General features: G+C 48.4%; 1 protein-coding gene across 1 annotated transcript in view; it reads left to right on the forward strand.

The window, feature by feature from the left end:
* The window catches only part of LOC138800496 (sterol 26-hydroxylase, mitochondrial-like), a 223,648-nt gene that overhangs the window by 82,061 nt on the left and 120,845 nt on the right, over positions 1-20,742 (forward strand). The window contains exons 4-5 of the mRNA XM_069982210.1: positions 7,855-8,052; positions 13,419-13,582. Coding sequence (XP_069838311.1) covers positions 7,855-8,052; positions 13,419-13,582 — 362 coding nt within the window. The remainder of the gene's footprint in view (positions 1-7,854; positions 8,053-13,418; positions 13,583-20,742) is intronic.

Raw genomic sequence — 20,742 nt, forward strand, 5'->3', positions numbered from 1 at the left:
TCCTGCAGCAGCCGTCCGGTCCCGCCGCCAACGCTCACCGCTGTCCCTCGCCGTCAGTCAGCAGCTGTCATCGCCGCCAACGCTCACCGCTGTCTTCCCGACCCTGCAGCCGCTCACCTGTCCTGCCGCCGATGGGTTGTCCTGCCTCCAACGCTCACCGCTGTTCCCTTCCGTGCTCCCGCGCCGTCAGCCAGCAGCTGTCATCGCCCTTCAGTGAGTCGTGAGTGCCCGGGGTCAGCAGGGGCCGTGATGCCCCCACTGACCCCGGGCACTCATGACTCGCTGGAGGGCGATGACAGCTGCTGGCTGACGGCGCGGGACAGCGGTGAGCGTTGGCGACGGGACAGCTGCGGCAGGACAGGTGAGCGGCTGCAGGGCTGCTGTCTGCCGCCCCCTGCAGGGGCGCAGAATCTGCCGCCTGAGGCGGAATACTCATTCCGCCTCATGGCAGAAACGGTCCTGAGTATAATTACTCTGTAATACTGTGTACACCTGCTGTCTAGTTACTCTCTGTAATACTGTGTACACCTGCAGTATAATTACTCTGTAATACTGTGTACACCTGCTGTCTAGTTACTCTCTGTAATACTGATATCAGATGATGCAGTGACCCTATGGAGCTTCTGTGTACTGAAGGATGCAGTAAAGCTATGAAGCTATGTGTGAACACCGCCTTAGGATTGCTGGTTGCATATTCAGTGCACCTGTGTGTCTGATTCCAGGCACTCTGCACTAGTCTGTTAGTCGGCACAATTTCCATCCTTGGATGTAGCAGGATTCTGGTGACAGAACTTCTGGAGGAGAAAAAGCTTTCTTGGCTACAGATCCTGCAAGATTCCACTTTCAGGTGGCAGAGAATTCATTTGTGGATTGTAACTTGTTCTCAGAAGAGACAATGACTGCTTAAGATTTTACATCTGAATGATCATTTACAGGCTGAACCGGATGGAGTCAGAGGTCATGGCTCCTTCAGATGAACAAAGACCTTGTTAAGAAAAAAAAAAAAAAATTCTTAGTAATTTTCAAAACTAAAAATAAATAAATAATTGTCTCTTACTACAGTTGAGCAGTATACTTGGCTGCCTGATCCCCGCAGTTTGGGGACTGGTCCTTCGTTGTAAGGGCGCAGATGTTCACTCCAATATAAAGATAGTTGGATCTGTATTGGACATTCTCATGAAAGTCGTTTTTTTCTTATGATCAGGTCCATTATCTGCCCCAGTCTAATAAGAAGAGAAGGAACTTCTACTTTTGTTCCCCATTCCGTAGGAATTCTAGTACGGAAGGTAAAGGAAAGAATCCTGCACAAGAAGGACCAGACGTCTCGGAGGCCTTGGGGATAAGGACAAGAACTTGTGACTACGTCTTTTCTGACTATTTCCATAATGAGAGAGGTCTGTACCAGTGTTATGATAGGAAAGGCTACCATATTGAATTTCACAATCTGAGGAAGGTGCTGTATGTGGGATCTATGACCTGTGGGTCCCTCCTAGAAGAAGGATGTTATGTGACCAGGTATACCTGCATGTACCTGTATACGGCCTCCTCTGAGAAGGCAGTTGTATGGAGGATTTATGCTCTGTAGTTCCCTCCTAGAAGAAGGACGTTATCTGACCATGTATACCCGCATGTACCTGTCTACAGACAAAAGCTGCATATTCCTTTACATCAAGATCTTTTGTACAAGGCAAATGGCATTCTTTTCAATTTACAGCCCTTCTGTCTGGAATCATCTTGGCTCCATCTACAGTCACCACTTAATGTCTATTGTACTTTTGACTGTTTGAGAAAATTGAAGCTCATCACTGTTTCTGGCATGGGACAATTCCTAGGGAGGAGAATAGATCCCCAGTCTGTGACTCTCTTCCTCCAGAGAGATTACAGAAGTTGACACAAGTCGGGGTTCTCAGTACTCCCCAGTTGCTGTCACTTCATCTGATACCCTTGGGTCTTATGTCTACACTGGAAATAACACCCAGAGACAAAGATAGCTTTTCCTGCTCAATGGCATCAATGGCGGCAGTCTCCCAATGAAGTGGGTAGAGAAAACCATTGATGTACCAAGCAGTGGGGCGCGTGTATACAGGAGCAACGAGCAAAGGAGCCTTAATCCCCATCAGAGATGTTGCTGGCATCCAACATATGAAGGGAATACTAGTCCACTCCAGCACACCAATCTATGGAAAGCTATCAGTATAAGATCAAAACCGCATCTAGGATGGCGCTTATCGATCTTTATAGGGGCACTAACTCTGTAGTATTACTACTGGGGGCAGAGACATTTATAGGGGCACTAGCAGCATTACTACTATAGGCAGAGACATTTATAGGGGCACTAGCAGCATTACTACTGGAGGCAGAGACATTTATAGGGGCACTAGCAGCATTACTACTGGAGGCAGAGACATTTATAGGGGCACTAGCAGCATTACTACTGGAGGCAGAGACATTTATAGGGGCACTAGCAGCATTACTACTGGAGGCAGGGGCATTTATAGGGGCACTAGCAGCATTACTACTATAGGCAGAGGCATTTATAGGGGCACTAGCAGCATTACTACTGGAGGCAGGGGCATTTATAGGGGCACTAGCAGCATTACTACTGGGGGCAGAGACATTTATAGGGGCACTAGCAGCATTACTACTGGAGGCAGGGGCATTTATAGGGGCACTAGCAGCATTACTACTGGAGGCAGGGGCATTTATAGGGGCACTAGCAGCATTACTACTGGAGGCAGGGGCATTTTGTCTGCTGGCAATCTATGCTGCGATGTAACCCTGTAGGAGGAACGGTCTCTGGACCAGAAGCTTTCTGGTAAATCGCATGGAGGATAGACCTATTCCTATTCAAGGTTCAAATTGGAAACCCTTTTTCCTCACTCCTATATAGCCCAGAGTCTTGCAGAATCTGAGACAAGATTGGCCCTTGGTCAGCCTCATTTGCCCCTATTGACCCAAGAGGGCATGGTTCACAATGGTGAGCCCCCTGCCTAAGAATCTTCTGGGAAGTCTCCCAGTCTCCCCAGCTACTGACTCACAGTAGCAGAGATTACTCCCAGCGTCCCTGCCAGGTGGGGGCAGAGTCTAAAAATCTTGCAAGTAGCAAGTCTCTGGTTTCATGATGACCTTTTATTATCTAAAAGCATGGCGCTAATTCCATAGGAATAATCTGAAGGCTTCTATATACCCTCAGTTAATAACTTAAGAGGGTAGGCCTGTTCGAAGCTTGACTGCCATCCACAAGATGGAAATTGATATGCTGTCAAAGTGGTGACCACTCTTCTGCTGTCCAGAGCCACAACTGTCTACAGAACCTACCTGAAGGTAATGAAGTTTGAAGCCTGGTGGGTGAAAGTCTCTTCCACATCTCCATTGTTACAATCCATTACTCCTGCCAATACGAGAGAGGAGGAGCTTCATCCCTTAGATGTGGGAAGGGCTTGGAGCATGTATATTGAACGGACAAACTCCTTCAAGTAATCTAACCACTTGGTTTTATCCTTTGCAGGGAAAAACAAAGGATGCAGGTCATCCAAAGCTTCTCTGTCCATATGGATAAGGGAAGTCATCTCCATATGCTACCAAGAAGCTGGATTACAAGTACCTGATGCAATCACATTCAATGAGGGCAATATCATCCACATGGGCTGAAAAAAGATCTGTACCCTTGGAACAAATATGCAGGACTGCTTCATGGTCGTCCGTCATTACCTTTGTCAAGCACTATAGACTAGATATTCACGAGTCAACCAGTTTTCGGCTCAGCCATTCTGTCTTCTGTAATGTAATGGCCCTCCCTAGTCTGTTTTCATAGCTTGCTATATCCCCATTTGTGCTGCTGCTGAGGACGTAAGGGAAAGAATAATTTTTTACTCACCGTAAATTTTCTTTCCTGTAGTCCGAAGCAGCAGCACAGACTTCCCGCCCTGATTTAGGTTACAAACCCACTTGGCGGGTCTGCAGCGAGTCTCCATGCTGCGTTTTTGCAGCGAGACTCGCTGCAGATCCCGGCCCTATGCTTTTAATGGCAGACAAACACGCAGCAGGGATGTACATCCCTGCTGCGAGTTTGTCTGCAGCCCACCCCATTAACCCCCCGGCCGCGGGGGGAGCTGATACTTCACCTGATCCCGGGGCTGCGGGAGTTTGTCTGCAGCCCACCCCATTAACCCCCCGGCCGCGGGGGGAGCTGATACTTCACCTGATCCCGGGGGGGCGGGGGGGCGCGATCGGGCGGCTGGGGCTGCGGGCGGCTGGCTGGAGCATATACTTCACCTGATCCCGCTCCGGCTTGCTGAAGACATCGGGAACCGCCGGAGCCGGGAACAGGTGAAGTATCAGCTCCGGCGGCCGGCGGGTTAATGGGGTGGGCTGCAGACAAACTCGCAGCAGGGATGTACATCCCTGCTGCGTGTTTGTCTGCCATTAAAAGCATAGGGCCGGGATCTGCAGCGAGTCTCGCTGCAAAAACGCAGCATGGAGACTCGCTGCAGACCCGCCAAGTGGGTTTGTAACCTTAAACTATTTATGCAGCATAACTTGATTGTTTCAATGCCTTATTAACTAAGATTTTATTATGAGGTCGTTTTATTTTTGGTCGTTATAATTGACACAAGGAGGAGGGGTCTGTATGGCCTTCTTATAGGGCTCCTAATCAATCTTTTATTAGTACCATCTGTCCTACCATTGCAGGAAGATAGGATCTTCCCCATTTGTGCTGCTGCTGAGGACTACAGGAAAGAAAATTTACGGTGAGTAAAAATTATTCTGTAGCAGGTAGGAATATCACCAGAATTTTGCGTTTCATACCGACACCATCTTTTTTTATTTCAATGCTTGATACTAGGGATGGTCCGAACCTGAACTCTCGGCAATGATTCCCGCTGTCTGCCCGCTGAGTGTAGAGGGTGGATACAGCCGGAGGACCCCCTGGAAAACTGGGATACAGTCATAGCCATAGGCTGTATCCACCCTCTCCACGGAGCAGCCAGACAGCGGGAATCATTGCCGAGAGTTCAGGTTCGTACAATCCCAAACCTCGGCAGGTTCGGAACATCCTTACTTGATACCAATTCGATACTTAATAAAGCATACCTCCTTGTGCACAACTACTCCCAGCATAGCTCCTTGTGCACAACTACTCCCAGCATACCTCCTTGTGCACAAGGAGCTATGCTGGGAGTTGTAGTGAACAGATAGGTATGCTAGGAGTTGTAGTGCACAAGAGGATATGCTGGGAGTTATTGTTGTATGGGGAGGCTGCTGCTGCACAACTGCAACTCCCAGCATACCTCCTTGTGCACTACAACTCCCAGCATACCTCCTTGTGCACTACAACTCCCAGCATACCTCCTTGTGCACTACAACTTCTAGCATAACTCCTTGTGCACCACAACAGTTGTAGTGCACAAGAAGGTATGCTGAGAGTTGTAGTGCACAAGAAGGTATGCTGGGAGTTTTAGTGCATGTGAAGGTATGATGGGAGTTATAGTGCACAAGGCATGCTGGGAGTTATAGTGCACAAGGAGGTATGCTGGGAGGGGCAGTTGTGCAGCAGCAGCCGCCCAACACAACTCCTGGCATACCTCTTTGTGCACTACAACTCCCAGCATACCTCCATTATATGCTGGGAGTTGTTGTGCTGGTAGTTGTTGAGTGGTTTTTGGGGGGGGTCTGGGGGTGCGAGGGACAGCAGGCTACTGTGACGGTTCCAGGGGAGGATGGGAGTGGACCTGGGGTGCGAGTGATCGCTGGCTACAGCGGCAGATCCAAGAGGGAGATGATAGGGGACGGGACTGCAATGGTTAGATGATCGTGGGCCACAGTCATCAGCAGTGGTGGGTGCTTCATATACGGCAGACCCTTGCTGCATATGAAGCTGCTCAGGAGCGGTTAGATGCCGCTGTCAGTTGTGATAGCCGCATGCACACTGTAAAAGGATCCTGGATGCGGAAATTGGTCATTGGTCTTTTGTTTGTTATGGAACCAAGTATCAGACTTATAGTGAGTTTTCTGTATGGATAATAAAGCTATACATGGTTTCCCTGAGTTTGCTTGGATGTACATTCTTTGCACTTTGCTCCTGCTTGTGTATACACGTGTATATCATCCATCCATCATCCACACACAAGACACATGTATATCATCTTTCCATCATCCACACACATACACATCATCCACACACAACACACATACACATGTATATCATCCATCCATCATACACACACATACACATGTATATCATCCATCCATCATACACACACATACACATGTATATCATCCATCCATCATACACACACATACACATGTATATCATCCATCCATCATACACACACAACACACACGTATATCATCCATCCATCCATCCATCATACACACACATACACATGTATATCATCCATCCATCCATCATACACACACATACACATGTATATCATCCATCCATCCATCATACACACACATACACATGTATATCATCCATCCATCATACACACACATGCACATGTATATCATCCATCCATCATACACACACATGCACATGTATATCATCCATCCATCATACACACACATGCACATGTATATCATCCATCCATCATACACACACATGCACATGTATATCATCCATCCATCATAAACACACATGCACATGTATATCATCCATCCATCATCCATCCATCATACTGTATACACTACAGTCACACTTTACACAGATTTATGCACAATACATATCCATGATCCATACTACTGACATACACACACACACAATATACTTACTCAGCAGGGAAGCTACAGGGGGTCCATGTGGTGCAGGTCTCAGCTTCAGCTCTTCTCCTCACAGCCGCTCCGGGCCCCTCCCCCTCTTCTGTCCCGGCATCATAGAGAGCAGGAAGCTAGCAGAGAAAGTAGTGAGTGTGTGGGGGAGGGGCCGGGGGAGTGAGGAGGGGGCCCTGCTTGTGTCTAACTCTGTCACCCTTCTTTCCTGTCTCTTTATAGTACGATTACTGTATAGAGACAGTGAGCAGGCTGACAGGGAGCTGCAGTGTGCGGTACAGCTGGCAGGAGTCTCTATGCAGGGAGGCTGAATGGCCGGGCCCCCCTGATTCCAGTTTTGCCTCGGGCCCCTGACAGCTGTACCGCCAATACTGCCCTGATGGCGGCCCTGTAGGTATGTACAATGTAGGTATGTACAATGTATCAGTCTGGGGTCCAAACTGTAGAGCTCACAGAGCATTTTCCACACCGTATACAGCTGAGAGCAGGACTAGCTATGTACAATGTATCAGTCTGGAGCTCACAGAGCATTGTCCACACTTGATACAGCTGGGAGCAGGACTAGCTATGTACAATGTATCAGTCTGCGGTCTAGGTTATAAAGCTTAGGTTATGTGCACACTACAGACGGGTTGTGCACATATTCTGATCTCTACTGCATGGACCTCAGACTGATACATTGTTCATAGCTGGTCCTGCTCCCAGCTGTATTAAGTGTGGACAATGCTCTGTAAGCTCTACGGCCTAGACCCCAGACTGATACATAGACTCGATGTTTGCTGGCGAATTCCACCGTCTGCCAAAGAAATGTCAATTGTTTAGGTGGACGGCGGAATTCGCTGGCAAATATCATTGAGTCTATGGGATAGGCGGGACTTCAAGCAGAGACCGTGCGGCGGAATAGTGTGCACATACCCTTACAGAGCATTGTCTAGATCAGCAGAGAGCAGAAATACTTATGTATCACTGACAGCTAGCAGAGATGTTAGAATGTAGATTGATAACTTTGGATAATTCTCCATTGCTAAAGCTTCATTTCCATGTGGGAATTTTGGATCTTTATATGATGTTTTTATATCTTAGGGATTTCCTACATTCTGTTTGAGACTCGAATCGGCTGCTTGGAAAAGAACGTTCCTCCCGAGACCAAGAAATTCATCAATTCTATAGGGGCCATGCTGAAATATTCTGTATTTGTCTCCATTTTACCTCAATGGACCAATGATATTCTCCCCTACTATAAGTTCTACATAGAAAACTGGGATAACATCTTTGCATTTGGTGAGTTTCAGTATACATGAAACCCTGCTCCTCATACAAGGTCAGCACACCCCTTCCCTGACATCCTCTGTGCTGCTGACACACTGCCCCCCCCCCCCCGGATCAGCACACCCCTCTCCTGAAATCCTCTGTGCTGCTGACACCCTGCTCCCCCCCACAGGATCAGCATACCCCTCTCCTGAAATCCTCTGTGCTGCTGACAGCCTGCTCCCCCCCACAGGATCAGCACACCCCTCTCCTGAAATCCTCTGTCCTGCTGACACCCTGCCCCCCCACAGGATCAGCACACCCCTCTCCTGACATACTTTGTGCTGCTGACACCCTGCCCCCCCCCCCCCCCCCACAGGATCAGCACACTCCTCTCCTGACATGCTCTGTGCTGCTGACACCCTGCTCCCCCCCCCCCCTCAGGATCAGCACACCCCTCTCCTGACATACTATGTGCTGCTGACAGCCTGCTCCCCCCACAGGATCAGCACACCCCTCTCCTGACATACTTTGTGCTGCTGACACCCTGCCCCCCCCCCCACAGGATCAGCACACTCCTCTCCTGACATGCTCTGTGCTGCTGACACCCTGCTCCCCCCCCCCCCCCCCTCAGGATCAGCACACCCCTCTCCTGACATGCTCTGTGCTGCTGACAGCCTGCTCCCCCCACAGGATCAGCACACCCCTCTCCTGACATACTCTGTGCTGCTGACACCCTGCTCCCCCCCCCCCCCACAGGATCAGCACACCCCTCTCCTGACATACTCTGTGCTGCTGACACCCTTGGGCACCTAGCTACACCCAGATAACCATGGCTGGGGCTTGTACTACCCTACTGGGATTGGTTCTACGCTACCAGAGGGCAAAATATATGTGGTGGATGTATTGGACAAATCGCACTGTGGTGGATGTATTGGACAAATCCCACTATGTGGTGGATGTACTGGACAAATCCCACTATGTGGTGGATGTACTGGACAAATCCCACTATGTGGTGGATGTACTGGACAAATCCCACTATGTGGTGGATGTACTGGAGTGTCCTTGTGGCCTCCAGTATGTAGGCAGAACCACACAGCCCCTTCATTGCCACCTGAACGGCCACAGGCTTAACCTCAAGAAAGAGTTTTTAAAACATGGAGTGTTTAGACACTTTCTAGAGAACCATAGTTCTGACCCTTCACTCCCCCAAATCTGTCCCATTGATCAGATATCTACTAATGCAAGTAATCGGTTTGACCAACTCTCCAAAAGAGACGTTCTGGATATATTGCCGGCAGATGTTACATCCAGCAGGCTTAAATGAGGTCACAGGACTTGTAGTATGAATTGTATTGGTTGTCTCAGTGACCTTATATCAGTTTACTATCATTTCTGCTGCTTTGTTCAAGGGGTTCTTCGGCATATCTTTTTGAATAATGTCCCTGTGATTGGTATTTGTACTGATATTGTGCTAATGCTGCAGATTGTATGTGGTTTAATTGAAACAACAAAGCAGGGAAACTTACATGTGGGGATTTAAGCTGTTGACCCTGCAGTTGGAAGGTGGCGCTTTTATAGACAAAGCCTTTGAGCTGGTCTGTGGAAGGTGAGACAGTAGGGCTTAAGTTAAGGCTCACCATAATGAAATCTATTGTGAGCCTATGGTGAGATTACTTTGGGAGACCAATGCTTATATATTTATGGCTATAGCCACCAGGGCCGGACTGGGACTGAAAATCAGCCCTGGCATTTCAGAGCACACAGGCCCACTCGCCGCGCGGTGAAACGTTATGAGACGATGTTGTGAGTGCAGCGCGGCTACATGTTGTATCATCACGGCCATGACTGGAATTACAGATAATAACACAGTAAATGGGGTCAGAAGCTTCTGTCTCTGTACTGTGTAGCTGAGCTGCAGTTACAGGTCCTCACCACTACACAGTGTACAGAGACAGAAGCTTCCGGCCCCGGTCAACATGCTGAGTTTAACACCACCACCGCATACTGACTAATAACACAGCATACTGACCAATGTCACCGCACACTGACTAATAACACCACATACTGACTAATACCACCGCACACTGACTAATAACACCACATACTGACTAATACCACCGCAAACGGACTAATACCACCACATACTGACTAATACCCCCGCATACTGACTAAGACCACCGCATGCTGACTAATGTCGCCAACGCTACTTAATAAAATCCACTTTAAAAAGACCAATATCACCTCATACAGTTATATAGAGGTAGACCCAGCTCCACACAGGTTCTGTACACCATATACATTACAGTACAGTTACATCAGGTGGCTCACAGGGGACGTCTTCTCTGATCAGAGTTCTACCCTTTTCATCTTCTTCTCCATCCCTCCTGGGCCATTAGAACTTCTCCGAGCCACAAATCCACAGAATCTGCCAGACAGACATACTAGTCTCCTCACTCTAGCACCATCTTCATCTCTCTACAAACTGCACATCTGTATTGGCCACTTTACATTCTAATTTAGTAGGTAGGCTGACTCTATGTGACCCCCTTATAGTTAGGCCACCCTCTATGTAGCCTCCTTATAGATGGTCCCCCTATAGTATATGCCCCCCCTCTATGTAGCCACCTTATAGGTGGCCCTTTGTTCAGCCTTCCATATAGATGGCTCCATGTGCATCTACTTGAGAGCCCCCCTCTGTGTAGTCCCCCTAAAGTAGATGACACCCTCTGTGCATCCCCTATAGTATATGCCCCTTCATAGATGGCCCCCTCTCCCCCTCCCCTTATAGATGGCCCCCCTCCCCATTTATAGATGGCCCCCTCCCCATTTATAGATGGCCCCCCCTCTCCCCTCCCCATCCCCTATAGTATATGCCCCTTCATAGATGGCCCTCCTCCCCATTTATAGATGGCCCCCCTCCCCATTTATAGATGGCCCCCCCTCTCCCCTCCCCATTTATAGATGGCCCCCTCTCTCCTCCCCATTTATAGATGGCCCCCTACCCTTATAGATGGCCTCCCTCTCCCCTTATAGATGGCCCTCCTCTCCCCCTCCCCTTATAGATGCCCCCCTACCCTTATAGATAGCCCCTCTCTCTCCACCTTTTATAGATGGCCCCCCCCTCTCTCCACCTTTTATAGATGGCCCCCCTCTCTCCCCCCTTTTATAGATGGCCTCCCTCTCTCCCCCCTTTTATAGATGGCCCCCCTCTCTCCCCCCTTTTATAGATGGTCCCCCTCTCTCCTACCCTTATAGATGGCCCCCCTCTCTCCCCCCTTTTATAGATGGCCTCCCTCTTTCCCTCCTTTTTATAGATACCCCCTCTCTCCCCCCGAAAAGCAGATAGAAAGAAATAAAGTAAAAAAAAAACAACTCGCCTAACAACTCGCTCCCCGTCGATCCTCTGTCCTCCTGGTCTGTCCCCCGTATGATGCGCGGCTGCCGGGGGTGTCACGTCCTAGAATAAAACTTGAAAAAGTTATTTCCTTTTACATATGTCTTATATTGATATTGTTTTTACTAGATCATATTTGTCAGACAGTAGTATGCAGGGCCGTTCCTACCAGGAGGCAGAGTGAGAATTCTGCCTCAGGCGGCAGCTTCCGAGGTCCCTAAGGGGGCGGCACAATCCTGCACTGTCATTTCTGACTTAACTTAATGACAGCAGCTGCCCAGCAGCGTTACTGGACCCCCCTCCTGCTGCCTTATCTCCAAAGCAAACAATGGAGGAGGCACAATACCACAAAGTCTCCCTGTGATCCCCGTGCTTCCTCCACTGTGTGCTGCCTGAGCGTCGGGACTGGAAGGACAAGGAGGAGGAGGGGACTCAGCACGGCAGCCTGCAGAGGTCAATACAGTGTGAAGACCAGGAAACTGACCCTGCAGAGCTGTATGCTGTGTGTGCTGGGCCCCCCCTCCTCTGTGTGTGTGCTGGGCCCCCTCCCCCTCTGTGTGTGCTGGCCCCCTCCCCCTCTGTGTGTGCTGGCCCCCCCCCCCTCTGTGTGTGCTGGCCCCCCCCCCTCTGTGTGTGCTCCCCCCCCCCCCTCTGTGTGTGCTGGGCCCCCCCCCCCTCTGTGTGTGCTGGGCCCCCCCCCCCTCTGTGTGTGCTGGGCCCCCCCCCCCCCTCTGTGTGTGCTGGGCCCCCCTCCTCTGTGTGTGCTGGGCCCCCCCCCCCTCTGTGTGTGCTGGGCCCCCCCCCCTCTGTGTGTGCTGGGCGGCCCCCCCCCTCTGTGTGTGCTGGGCCCCCACCTCAGTTTTCTGCAGCCACTATTCATTGAATATCGGCGGCAGAGAACCTGTCAGTTCACACAATGGAGTGTGTGGCTCTGGCCGTACGCTCCATTGTGTGCAGCGGTGAATTCGGAAGTGGGCGTACCGGGGTGTGCCCACACCCGAATTCAGAAGGAATGAACATCATCCAGCCGGTACTGCAGTAGCGGCCGGGATGATCTTCAGTAACACCAGCCACTCTGTGATCCGGATTGTTTTAGTTGCCCCTAGCGACCAATCAGATTCCACTTTTCATTCCTAAATGAAAATGAAAGGTGTAAACTGATTGGTTGCTAGGGGCAACTAAGACTATTCTACTTTACACCAGTTTGATAAGTGTCCCCCAATGTTTTTAACTAAGCGATGAATGGAGAGTGATGTCCTGTGACTTCCGGGGTCAGTGATTCTGTTCCGGGTCATGGAGGGTGATGTCATGTGACCTCTCCAGTGAAGGGTTTAACACTGCATAGTGCTTAGTAAGGTTACTGGAAGAGAAACTGTTGTGTGCGTCCTAGCTCTACAGAGTCTAGTGATGAAAAACCTCTACACTTCCTCTACCTATGTGACTTCCTATCTCCAGCATATCTAATGTGTGCTGTGAGTGGGTGAAGAGTGCATAAAGAAGTAAAGTGAGAGATGATAGGACAGAAGAAGATACTCCCATAGGTTCACAGATCCATGTGACACATAAACAAACAATAACCCTTTCCATACTTCAGCCGTGCAGCAACTGAGTACACATACCTATAATAGTGACATCTAGTGGCAAAACTTTATCACTACTTCATTACCACTTAAGTACAGGCTTTTGCGAAGGGTGTAACCAACGGCAACACCCGTGGTGGAACACCACATATATAAAAGGTGAAATATATTTCACTTATCTCCTATGTAGTGTATATAAAAGGTGCAGGTGTGTATAGAGATATAAGGGAGCAGTGTCTCCTCTTCTGAGGGTGTACTATAGAGATATAGGGGACTGTGTGTTCAGTGTATGGACACATTACAGTAGGCATTATGCATTACAGTTGGAGACTGCAGAGGGGAAAACCCATGGAAATGTTATAATGGATACATACAGGGTGGCGCAGACCTCTGACACGCTGGATATGTTTCAATCTTCCTAGGAAAGAAGCTGATCGATCAGAAGATGCAGAAGATTCAGCAAAGGCTGGAGCGCGGGGAGGAGCTGCAGGGCGAGTACCTTACCTATCTGCTATCCAGCGGAAAACTGACCATGAAGGAGGTATACGGCAGCGTGGCCGAGCTGCTACTAGCCGGAGTGGACACAGTAAGGGGCATTGTCAGAGATGTTGGTATCATTGTCATCTCCTATGTAGTGTATATAGAAGGTGCAGTATATATCAGTCATTTCCTATGTAGTATATATAGAAGGTGCAGTATATATCAGTCATCTCCTATGTAGTATATATAGAAGGTGCAGTATATATCAGTCATCTCCTATGTAGTGTATATATAGAAGGTGCAGTATATATCAGTCATCTCCTATGTAGTATGTATAGAAGGTGCAATATATATCATTGTCATCTCCTATGTAGTGTATATATAGAAGGTGCAGTATATATCAGTCATCTCCTATGTAGTGTATATACAAGGTGCAGTATGTCAGTCCTCTCCTATGTAGTGTATATACAAGGTGCAGTATATGTCAGTCATCTCCTATGTAGTGTATATAGAAGCTGCAGTATTTGTATATACATCAGTCTTCTTCTATGTAGTATATATATGCACTGGGCCACTCCGCTGAGGGTAGTAGTAGGTGGTAGTACTGGGTAGCAACCCGGGTAGCTGCTTGCCTGATGTTAGGTCACGGTTTTGGCACGAGGGGTAGAAGCTAACCAGCGAGGACCTGACCATGCGGAGGCCGAGCAATTCTTCGTTACCCCTAGTCAAGGCACCAATAATTACACCAATGCCAGGGTTCAGAAACAGCGGTAGTTGTGTATTTATTGAAAGGGTGATAACTCGTAGCAACAGTCTCTCCGGACGCAACCGGGGATAAGGCAGACTTGGATAAGGCAGAGTAATGGGTGATGCTGCAATAGGCTGTGATGGTAGCGTTACTTGGAATAAGGAAACTGAATGATGAGAGTAGTAGTACTGGAGTCATGATACTGGGCGGAATGGAGTTGAGACGAATACTTGCTATTGATGATGAGAGAGATGATGAGAGTAGCGAATGAAGACGGTACCCAGATCTTTAGTGAAGATGAGGATCTTGAAGGACTTGAGGATAGAAAACCAGGTCCCGACTGGACCGGAACACCTCTGGTAACGCTGGAGCAGCAGAGCAGACGTGCCTCTCTCCTGACAGTGAAGAGGGGGCACACACACACACCCTGTCCTCTTGAAGATAGAAGACAGGACTGAGGTAGGACAGGAAGTCACATGGTATCCCTAGCCAAAGCTCGACAGCTATTGGAGTTACCATGGCAGCAGGGGCAGTCACGTGACATCAAGCCATTGCATCATCACACCATTAGGCACTGACAGCTGAAAGTATACAAGAAATAAATGAAATAACGGACCTTAATACTAAGTGGGGAGACATAACACACAGTTTGCAGTGGACCATAGTTTCCAGAACAGGGATAATAAAATACTGACTGACTCAGATATAAATATACACTTTTGGGAAAATAACAGGAGGAGAAAATTAGTTCCGGGACACTGCATACCTCCCCACTAAGAATGAGCCGACCTCGGTGAATCTGCAGTGTAAGCATCTCGATAATTGAAACATAAATAAAAAAGAAAAACCAGATAAAAGGAAGGAATGTGGGTGTGAGTATGTAGGTGCGTGTTCCCCACGCTCAAGGCACAGGTGAGAAGGAAAATGTGAAGAGAGAGAGAAAACCCTAGTGGCAGGACTTCACCTAGGGGTGCCTAACGTACTCTGGTGACCAGGTAACTAGTGCGTGTACCATCTGACATGTGAGCCAGGACTACTCAACTGCTGGCGGGTGACCCTCAAATTCCAGACAGTTAAGACAGTAGGTTTACAATGGCAATGAGTTACCCTACTGGAAGAGAACACTTGAAGACCTGTGTAATGCCTTGGGTGTCTTGTTATGCATGGAATGATTTGGACACCTTTAGGAGGAAAAGAAGAAAATAATAAAAGCAAACATTCATTCGGAGGCCTCCATAAATACCAATCAATCATACAATCCAATTGTTCATAGACCAGGTACACGAAAAGGTGCCAAAGGTGCAGTATGTATGAACCAGTGTAAGTGTTGAAGGCGACTATGTGTAGCAGCTACTGAGTGTTGGGACAAACAGGGATGAACAAACAATTGAGACACAAGGAAAGGAAACATAGAAGACAGAATACTGTGAGGTCTCGAAGGAAGCACTGGCCCAAGGAATCTTTCCAGTGACAAATACGAATACACAATATATAATGAAAATACAATACTTGGTTAGAAAATACACTTTTTCGAAAGACACACTTTACTACTTTAATCTAAATGACCTTTCTTTCTTACTCAGAGGAGAGAAAAGTATATGACTCTGATATGGAAAATAACCTTTTGACTACTGTAGTGCAATACTAGAGTGCAATAATAAACCTTGATAATCACATACTCATGAAAGTGCAAATACAAATGATCAAATACACTTTCAATCTTTTAAAGAGTCTCTAAGAGACGGCAAGTGCGGTATCCTGTGTATTAAAAAGACCTGGTCAATCTTGCCTTCAAAAAGGCTCCTGCAACATCCAAGAAAGGAAAGAAGCTACTGGTAAAAGGCCTGGTCAATCCTGCCTTCAAAACAGCTAAAACATCCAAGGAAGGTAGAAGGTGCTGTTCAGCAGTTTGAGCACCGCCTGTCGGCGCTTACCCACGGCAGTGCTGCTGCGCCTAAAAGTAAAATAGCCGTATTATGGCTAGATTTAGCCTCACCCTCATGCAGTTGTGCGTGATGGGCATCTCTTTGGAGGTAGGGACGAAGAATAACATTACAGTCTTCTTAAGAGGCCCCGAGCTAAAAAATTAAATGACAGCAGAGAATCCCCGCAAGTTCACATCCACAGGTCATATGGTTTGAAATGGATAACACCAGGATGCTAAATTAGGATCCACCATTATCACTGTCTGTTCCTTTGAACAGTAAAAATTGCACTTTAATTGAAGTCGATTTGATTTTTAAATTTAAATTGAAGGTTAGAAAATAAAAAAAAAATGAAGTGGCCATTACCGGCAAGGGCAGGCACACCAGTAGTCTACATGGGTGCCAGTTAAGGCCCAGCAACAACGATGGCAAGGGCAAGCACACCAGTAGGCTACATGGGTGCCAGTTAAGGCCCAGCAACGAGGCAAGGGCAGGCACACCAGTAGGCTACCTGGGTGCCAGTTAAGGCCCAGCAACAAGGAGGCAAGGGCAGGCACACCAGTAGTCTACATGGGTGCCAGTTAAGGCCCAGCAACAACGAGGCAAGAGCAGGCACACTAGTAGGCTACACAGGTGCCAGTTAAGGCCCAGCAACAACGAGGCAAGGGCAGGCACACCAGTAGTCTACATGGGTGCCAGTTAAGGCCCAGCAACAACGAGGCAAGGGCAGGCACACCAGTAGGCTACATGGGTGCCAGTTAAGGCCCAGAAGTAGCCAACAAGTAGCCAACAACCCCCAGCACCCTTTCGATTTTCAATTTGACTGTAGCAGTTGGGGTAACATTCCCTGCATAATGTAACTACTGACTTCTACCCCCGCCACCCACCATTCGATTTTCAATTTGACTGCAGCAGTTGGGGTAACATTCCCTGCATAATGTAACTACTGACTTCTACCCCCGCCACCACCCTTTTGATTTTCAATTTGACTGCATTCCCTGCATAATGTGACTCACCACCTCTCCCCCCACCGCTGTTTTGATTTTGAATTTGACTTTCATCCTTGAGGATCTGGCAATTGTCTCATGCAAAGGGATCATCACTTGAGGGGTAGTGTACTACAAATCCCAGCAATACAGTGTAGTACCCACTAGTTTAGGGGGGGCTGTATGGTACAATCTGGTAGTGGCTGGACCCAGACACACGCTGGGATACCCCCTTACAATGAGCAGTGAAGTTTTATGCAGGTGTACTGCAAATCCCAGCAATACAATGTAGTACCCACTAGTTTAGGGGGGCTGTACGGTACAATCTGGTATTGGCCGGAACTATACACACACGCTGTGACATCCTCTTACAATGAGCAGTGAAGTTCTATGCAGGATGCACTACATATCCCAGCTATACAGTGCAGTACACACTAGTTTAGGGGGGGCTTGACGGTGCTATCTGGTATGGGCAACAACTGTACACACTTTGTCACCCCAATACAATGAGCAGTGAAGTAAGTTCTATGCAGGATGCACTACAACTCCCAGCTATAGAGTGCAGTACACACTAGTTTAGGGGGGGCTTGACGGTCGTATCTGGTATGGGCAACAACTGTACACATTTTGTCACCGCAATACAATGAACAGTGAAGTAAGTTCTATGCAGGATGCACTACAACTCCCAGCTATACAGTGCAGTACACACTAGTTTAGCTGGTGCTATCTGGTATGGGAAACAACTGTACACACGTTCTGTCACCTCTATACAATGAGAAGTGAAGTTCTATGCGAGATGCACTACAACTCCCAGCTATACAGTGCAATACACCTGGACCACCAGCCCCAAAATCAAAAAGGAGTACACTGAGCACTTCTTAGGGGTCTGTATACAACACCTAGGGGGAGATTTATCAAAGGGTGTAAAATTTAGACTGGTGCAAACTACCCACAGCAACCAATCACAGCTCAGCTTTAGGCAGTGCTGAATGGAAAGCTGAGCTCTGATTGGTTGCTGTGGGCAGTTTGCACCAGTCTAAATTTTACACCCTTGGATAAATCTCCCCCCTAATGTCCCCTTTCTGCCAGCAGCCGGTCACCACAGTGTGCTGGTGAAATCGCGGTAGCAGCACTGCAAGTCCCAGCCAGCAGTCTGTAGTAATAGTATAATAAAAGCTTTGAAGCCCTGACAAGGTCTGTTTGTATTGCTGGTATATACCCGGCCTACTGGAAGGCTATATCCTACACTGACACTCTCCCTGACCAGCAGCAGCTCTCTCCCTGATCTCTCACAGCATACGTCTGAAGCCAGCATTGCCCCCGCCCAGTTTTATATGGCAGGGTCATCTGATCTGGCCAACCAATCGCTGCTATCGACATGTATGGGTCCCACATGATCGCAGGATGTACCAAAGAGTCTCCTGCATGTTTATTGGCTGAGAAATAGCGCCCAAACTTACAGGAAACAGATGATGAGATTTTCTCGAGTATCGCGAGATGCTCGTCTGAGTAATGAGTACCATCGAGTACCCTAATACTCTAAGGAGTACCAAGTTCGGACCAGCATGCTCGCTCATCTCTACTCCTTACTAATATAATCCATAGCCATGGGCCAGTATCTGATGTATGAGACTAGCTTACCCATGTTCACGCTATGTAGAGCGGTGTCCCCAAAGCTTGTTTTGTGATGTCTGTTTCCTCTGATGTTAACGCTCTCTGACACGCCTGCTTATTTGTTACCATTACCCCCTCGTGCAGTGCGATAGTCTAGGACATAAATGCAGAAAGTCACAGGTAGTTGCAGAACAGATAACTTCACCGGAACAGTCCCTTAAAGGCACAGTACAGTCAAATACAAGTTGATATTCACAAGATTAGCTTAAGACAGGGGTGGGGAACCTCCGGCCCGCAGCTCCCCTGTGATGCTCGCCGCTCTGCTGGGGAAGAAGCCGGCATACACCGCATCCTCCGGTGTCTGTGACAGCTGGCGGACACCGGAGGATGCTGTCTGTGCCGGCTTCTTCCCCAGCAGAGCGGCGCGTGTCTTTAGTCTCTTGCGGGCCGCGCGCGATGACGTCATTTCATCGCGCGCCACCTGCAGGAGAAGACCGGCACAGAGGACCTGGGAGAGAAGAGGACCTGGACTGCGTGGGAGCGGAGGTAAGGTGAGTGGGATGTTTATTTTTTTATTTGGGGGTTAACTAGGATCCCAGGGACATGACTGATGGGGGGGGGGGACAACTAGGCTACCAGGGACATGACTGATGGGGGGGGGGGCAACTAGGAACCCAGGGACATGACTGATGGGGGGGGGACAACTAGGCTACCAGGGACATGACTGATGGGGGGACAACTAGGCTACCAGGGACATGACTGATGGGGGGGGAATAACTAGGCTACCAGGGACATGACTGATGGGGGGGGAATAACTAGGCTACCAGGGACATGACTGATGGGGGGGGAATAACTAGGCTACCAGGGACATGACTGATGGGGGTTAACTAGGCCACCAGGGACATGCCTGATGGGGGGGACAACTAGGCTACCAGGGACATGACTGATGGGGGGGGAATAACTAGGCTACCAGGGACATGACTGATGGGGGTTAACTAGGCTACCAGGGACATGACTTGGGGGTTAACTAGACTACAAGGGGCATCACTGGGGGTTAACTACAATAGCAGGGGCACTAGGGGAACAATACTATGCCTTGTCCTGGGTGCTGCAAACCCCCGCTACTAACTGCCGTGCACGGTATGCGGCCCTCGAATGATTTTATTAATGCCCGACCGGCCCTCGACATGGAAAAGGTTCCCCACCCCTGGCTTAAGAATTGGTCTGTCATTATCCCCTTGAAATACATTTGCTCTTAGTTAGGTGACATGTCGCAGGGTGGACTAGCTAGAGGGATCCTGTCCAGTTTGTGCGGCACTCTGCTGTAGGGGGTCCTAACAACCTTGGCTTGTGTTGCAGTTAGTAGAAATATTCTTGAGAAGAATACCCATACTTATGGTGAGGAAAGAACTGTCGGTGCTGCAACAAGTAGGGTACAAACACACACACACCGTATATGCCGCAGATTTGATGCTGTGTTCAGTTATTTAGATCTAATCTGCTGCGTATTTGCTGCGTATCGCAGCAGAAAATACACTGCATATACGTGTGTGTGTTTATACCCATACACAGAGTTGCACGTCTAGCAAACGCCCCAGGCTTGAATAACTGGGAGGGGCCAACCCTTCTACTTAATGTGTCACTGCTGTTATAACTTGCAAAATCTAAATCAAAGCAAGTTTGCAATTTTTCATTCATTATTTTTTTTTTTTTGTTATAATGGAAAACACAGGACTTCTTGTTTTCTGATTCACAGACACATTGAGCCGAGACTCTTTGTACTCGCTGGAATACCTGTGTTTAGTCTGTTTTTTTTTCAAACAACACAAGTCTAAAAATCTGCCTTCAGGAGACTGGACCTGGATACAGTAAGTATAGCTGGTATATAGCTGCCTTCAGGAGACTGGACCTGGATACAGTAAGTATAGCTGGTATATAGCTGCCTTCAGGAGACTGGACCTGGATACAGTAAGTATAGCTGGTATATAGCAGC

The sequence above is a fragment of the Dendropsophus ebraccatus genome, chromosome 9 (assembly GCF_027789765.1).
Source record: "Dendropsophus ebraccatus isolate aDenEbr1 chromosome 9, aDenEbr1.pat, whole genome shotgun sequence".
In the NCBI taxonomy this organism is placed as follows: domain Eukaryota; kingdom Metazoa; phylum Chordata; class Amphibia; order Anura; family Hylidae; genus Dendropsophus; species Dendropsophus ebraccatus.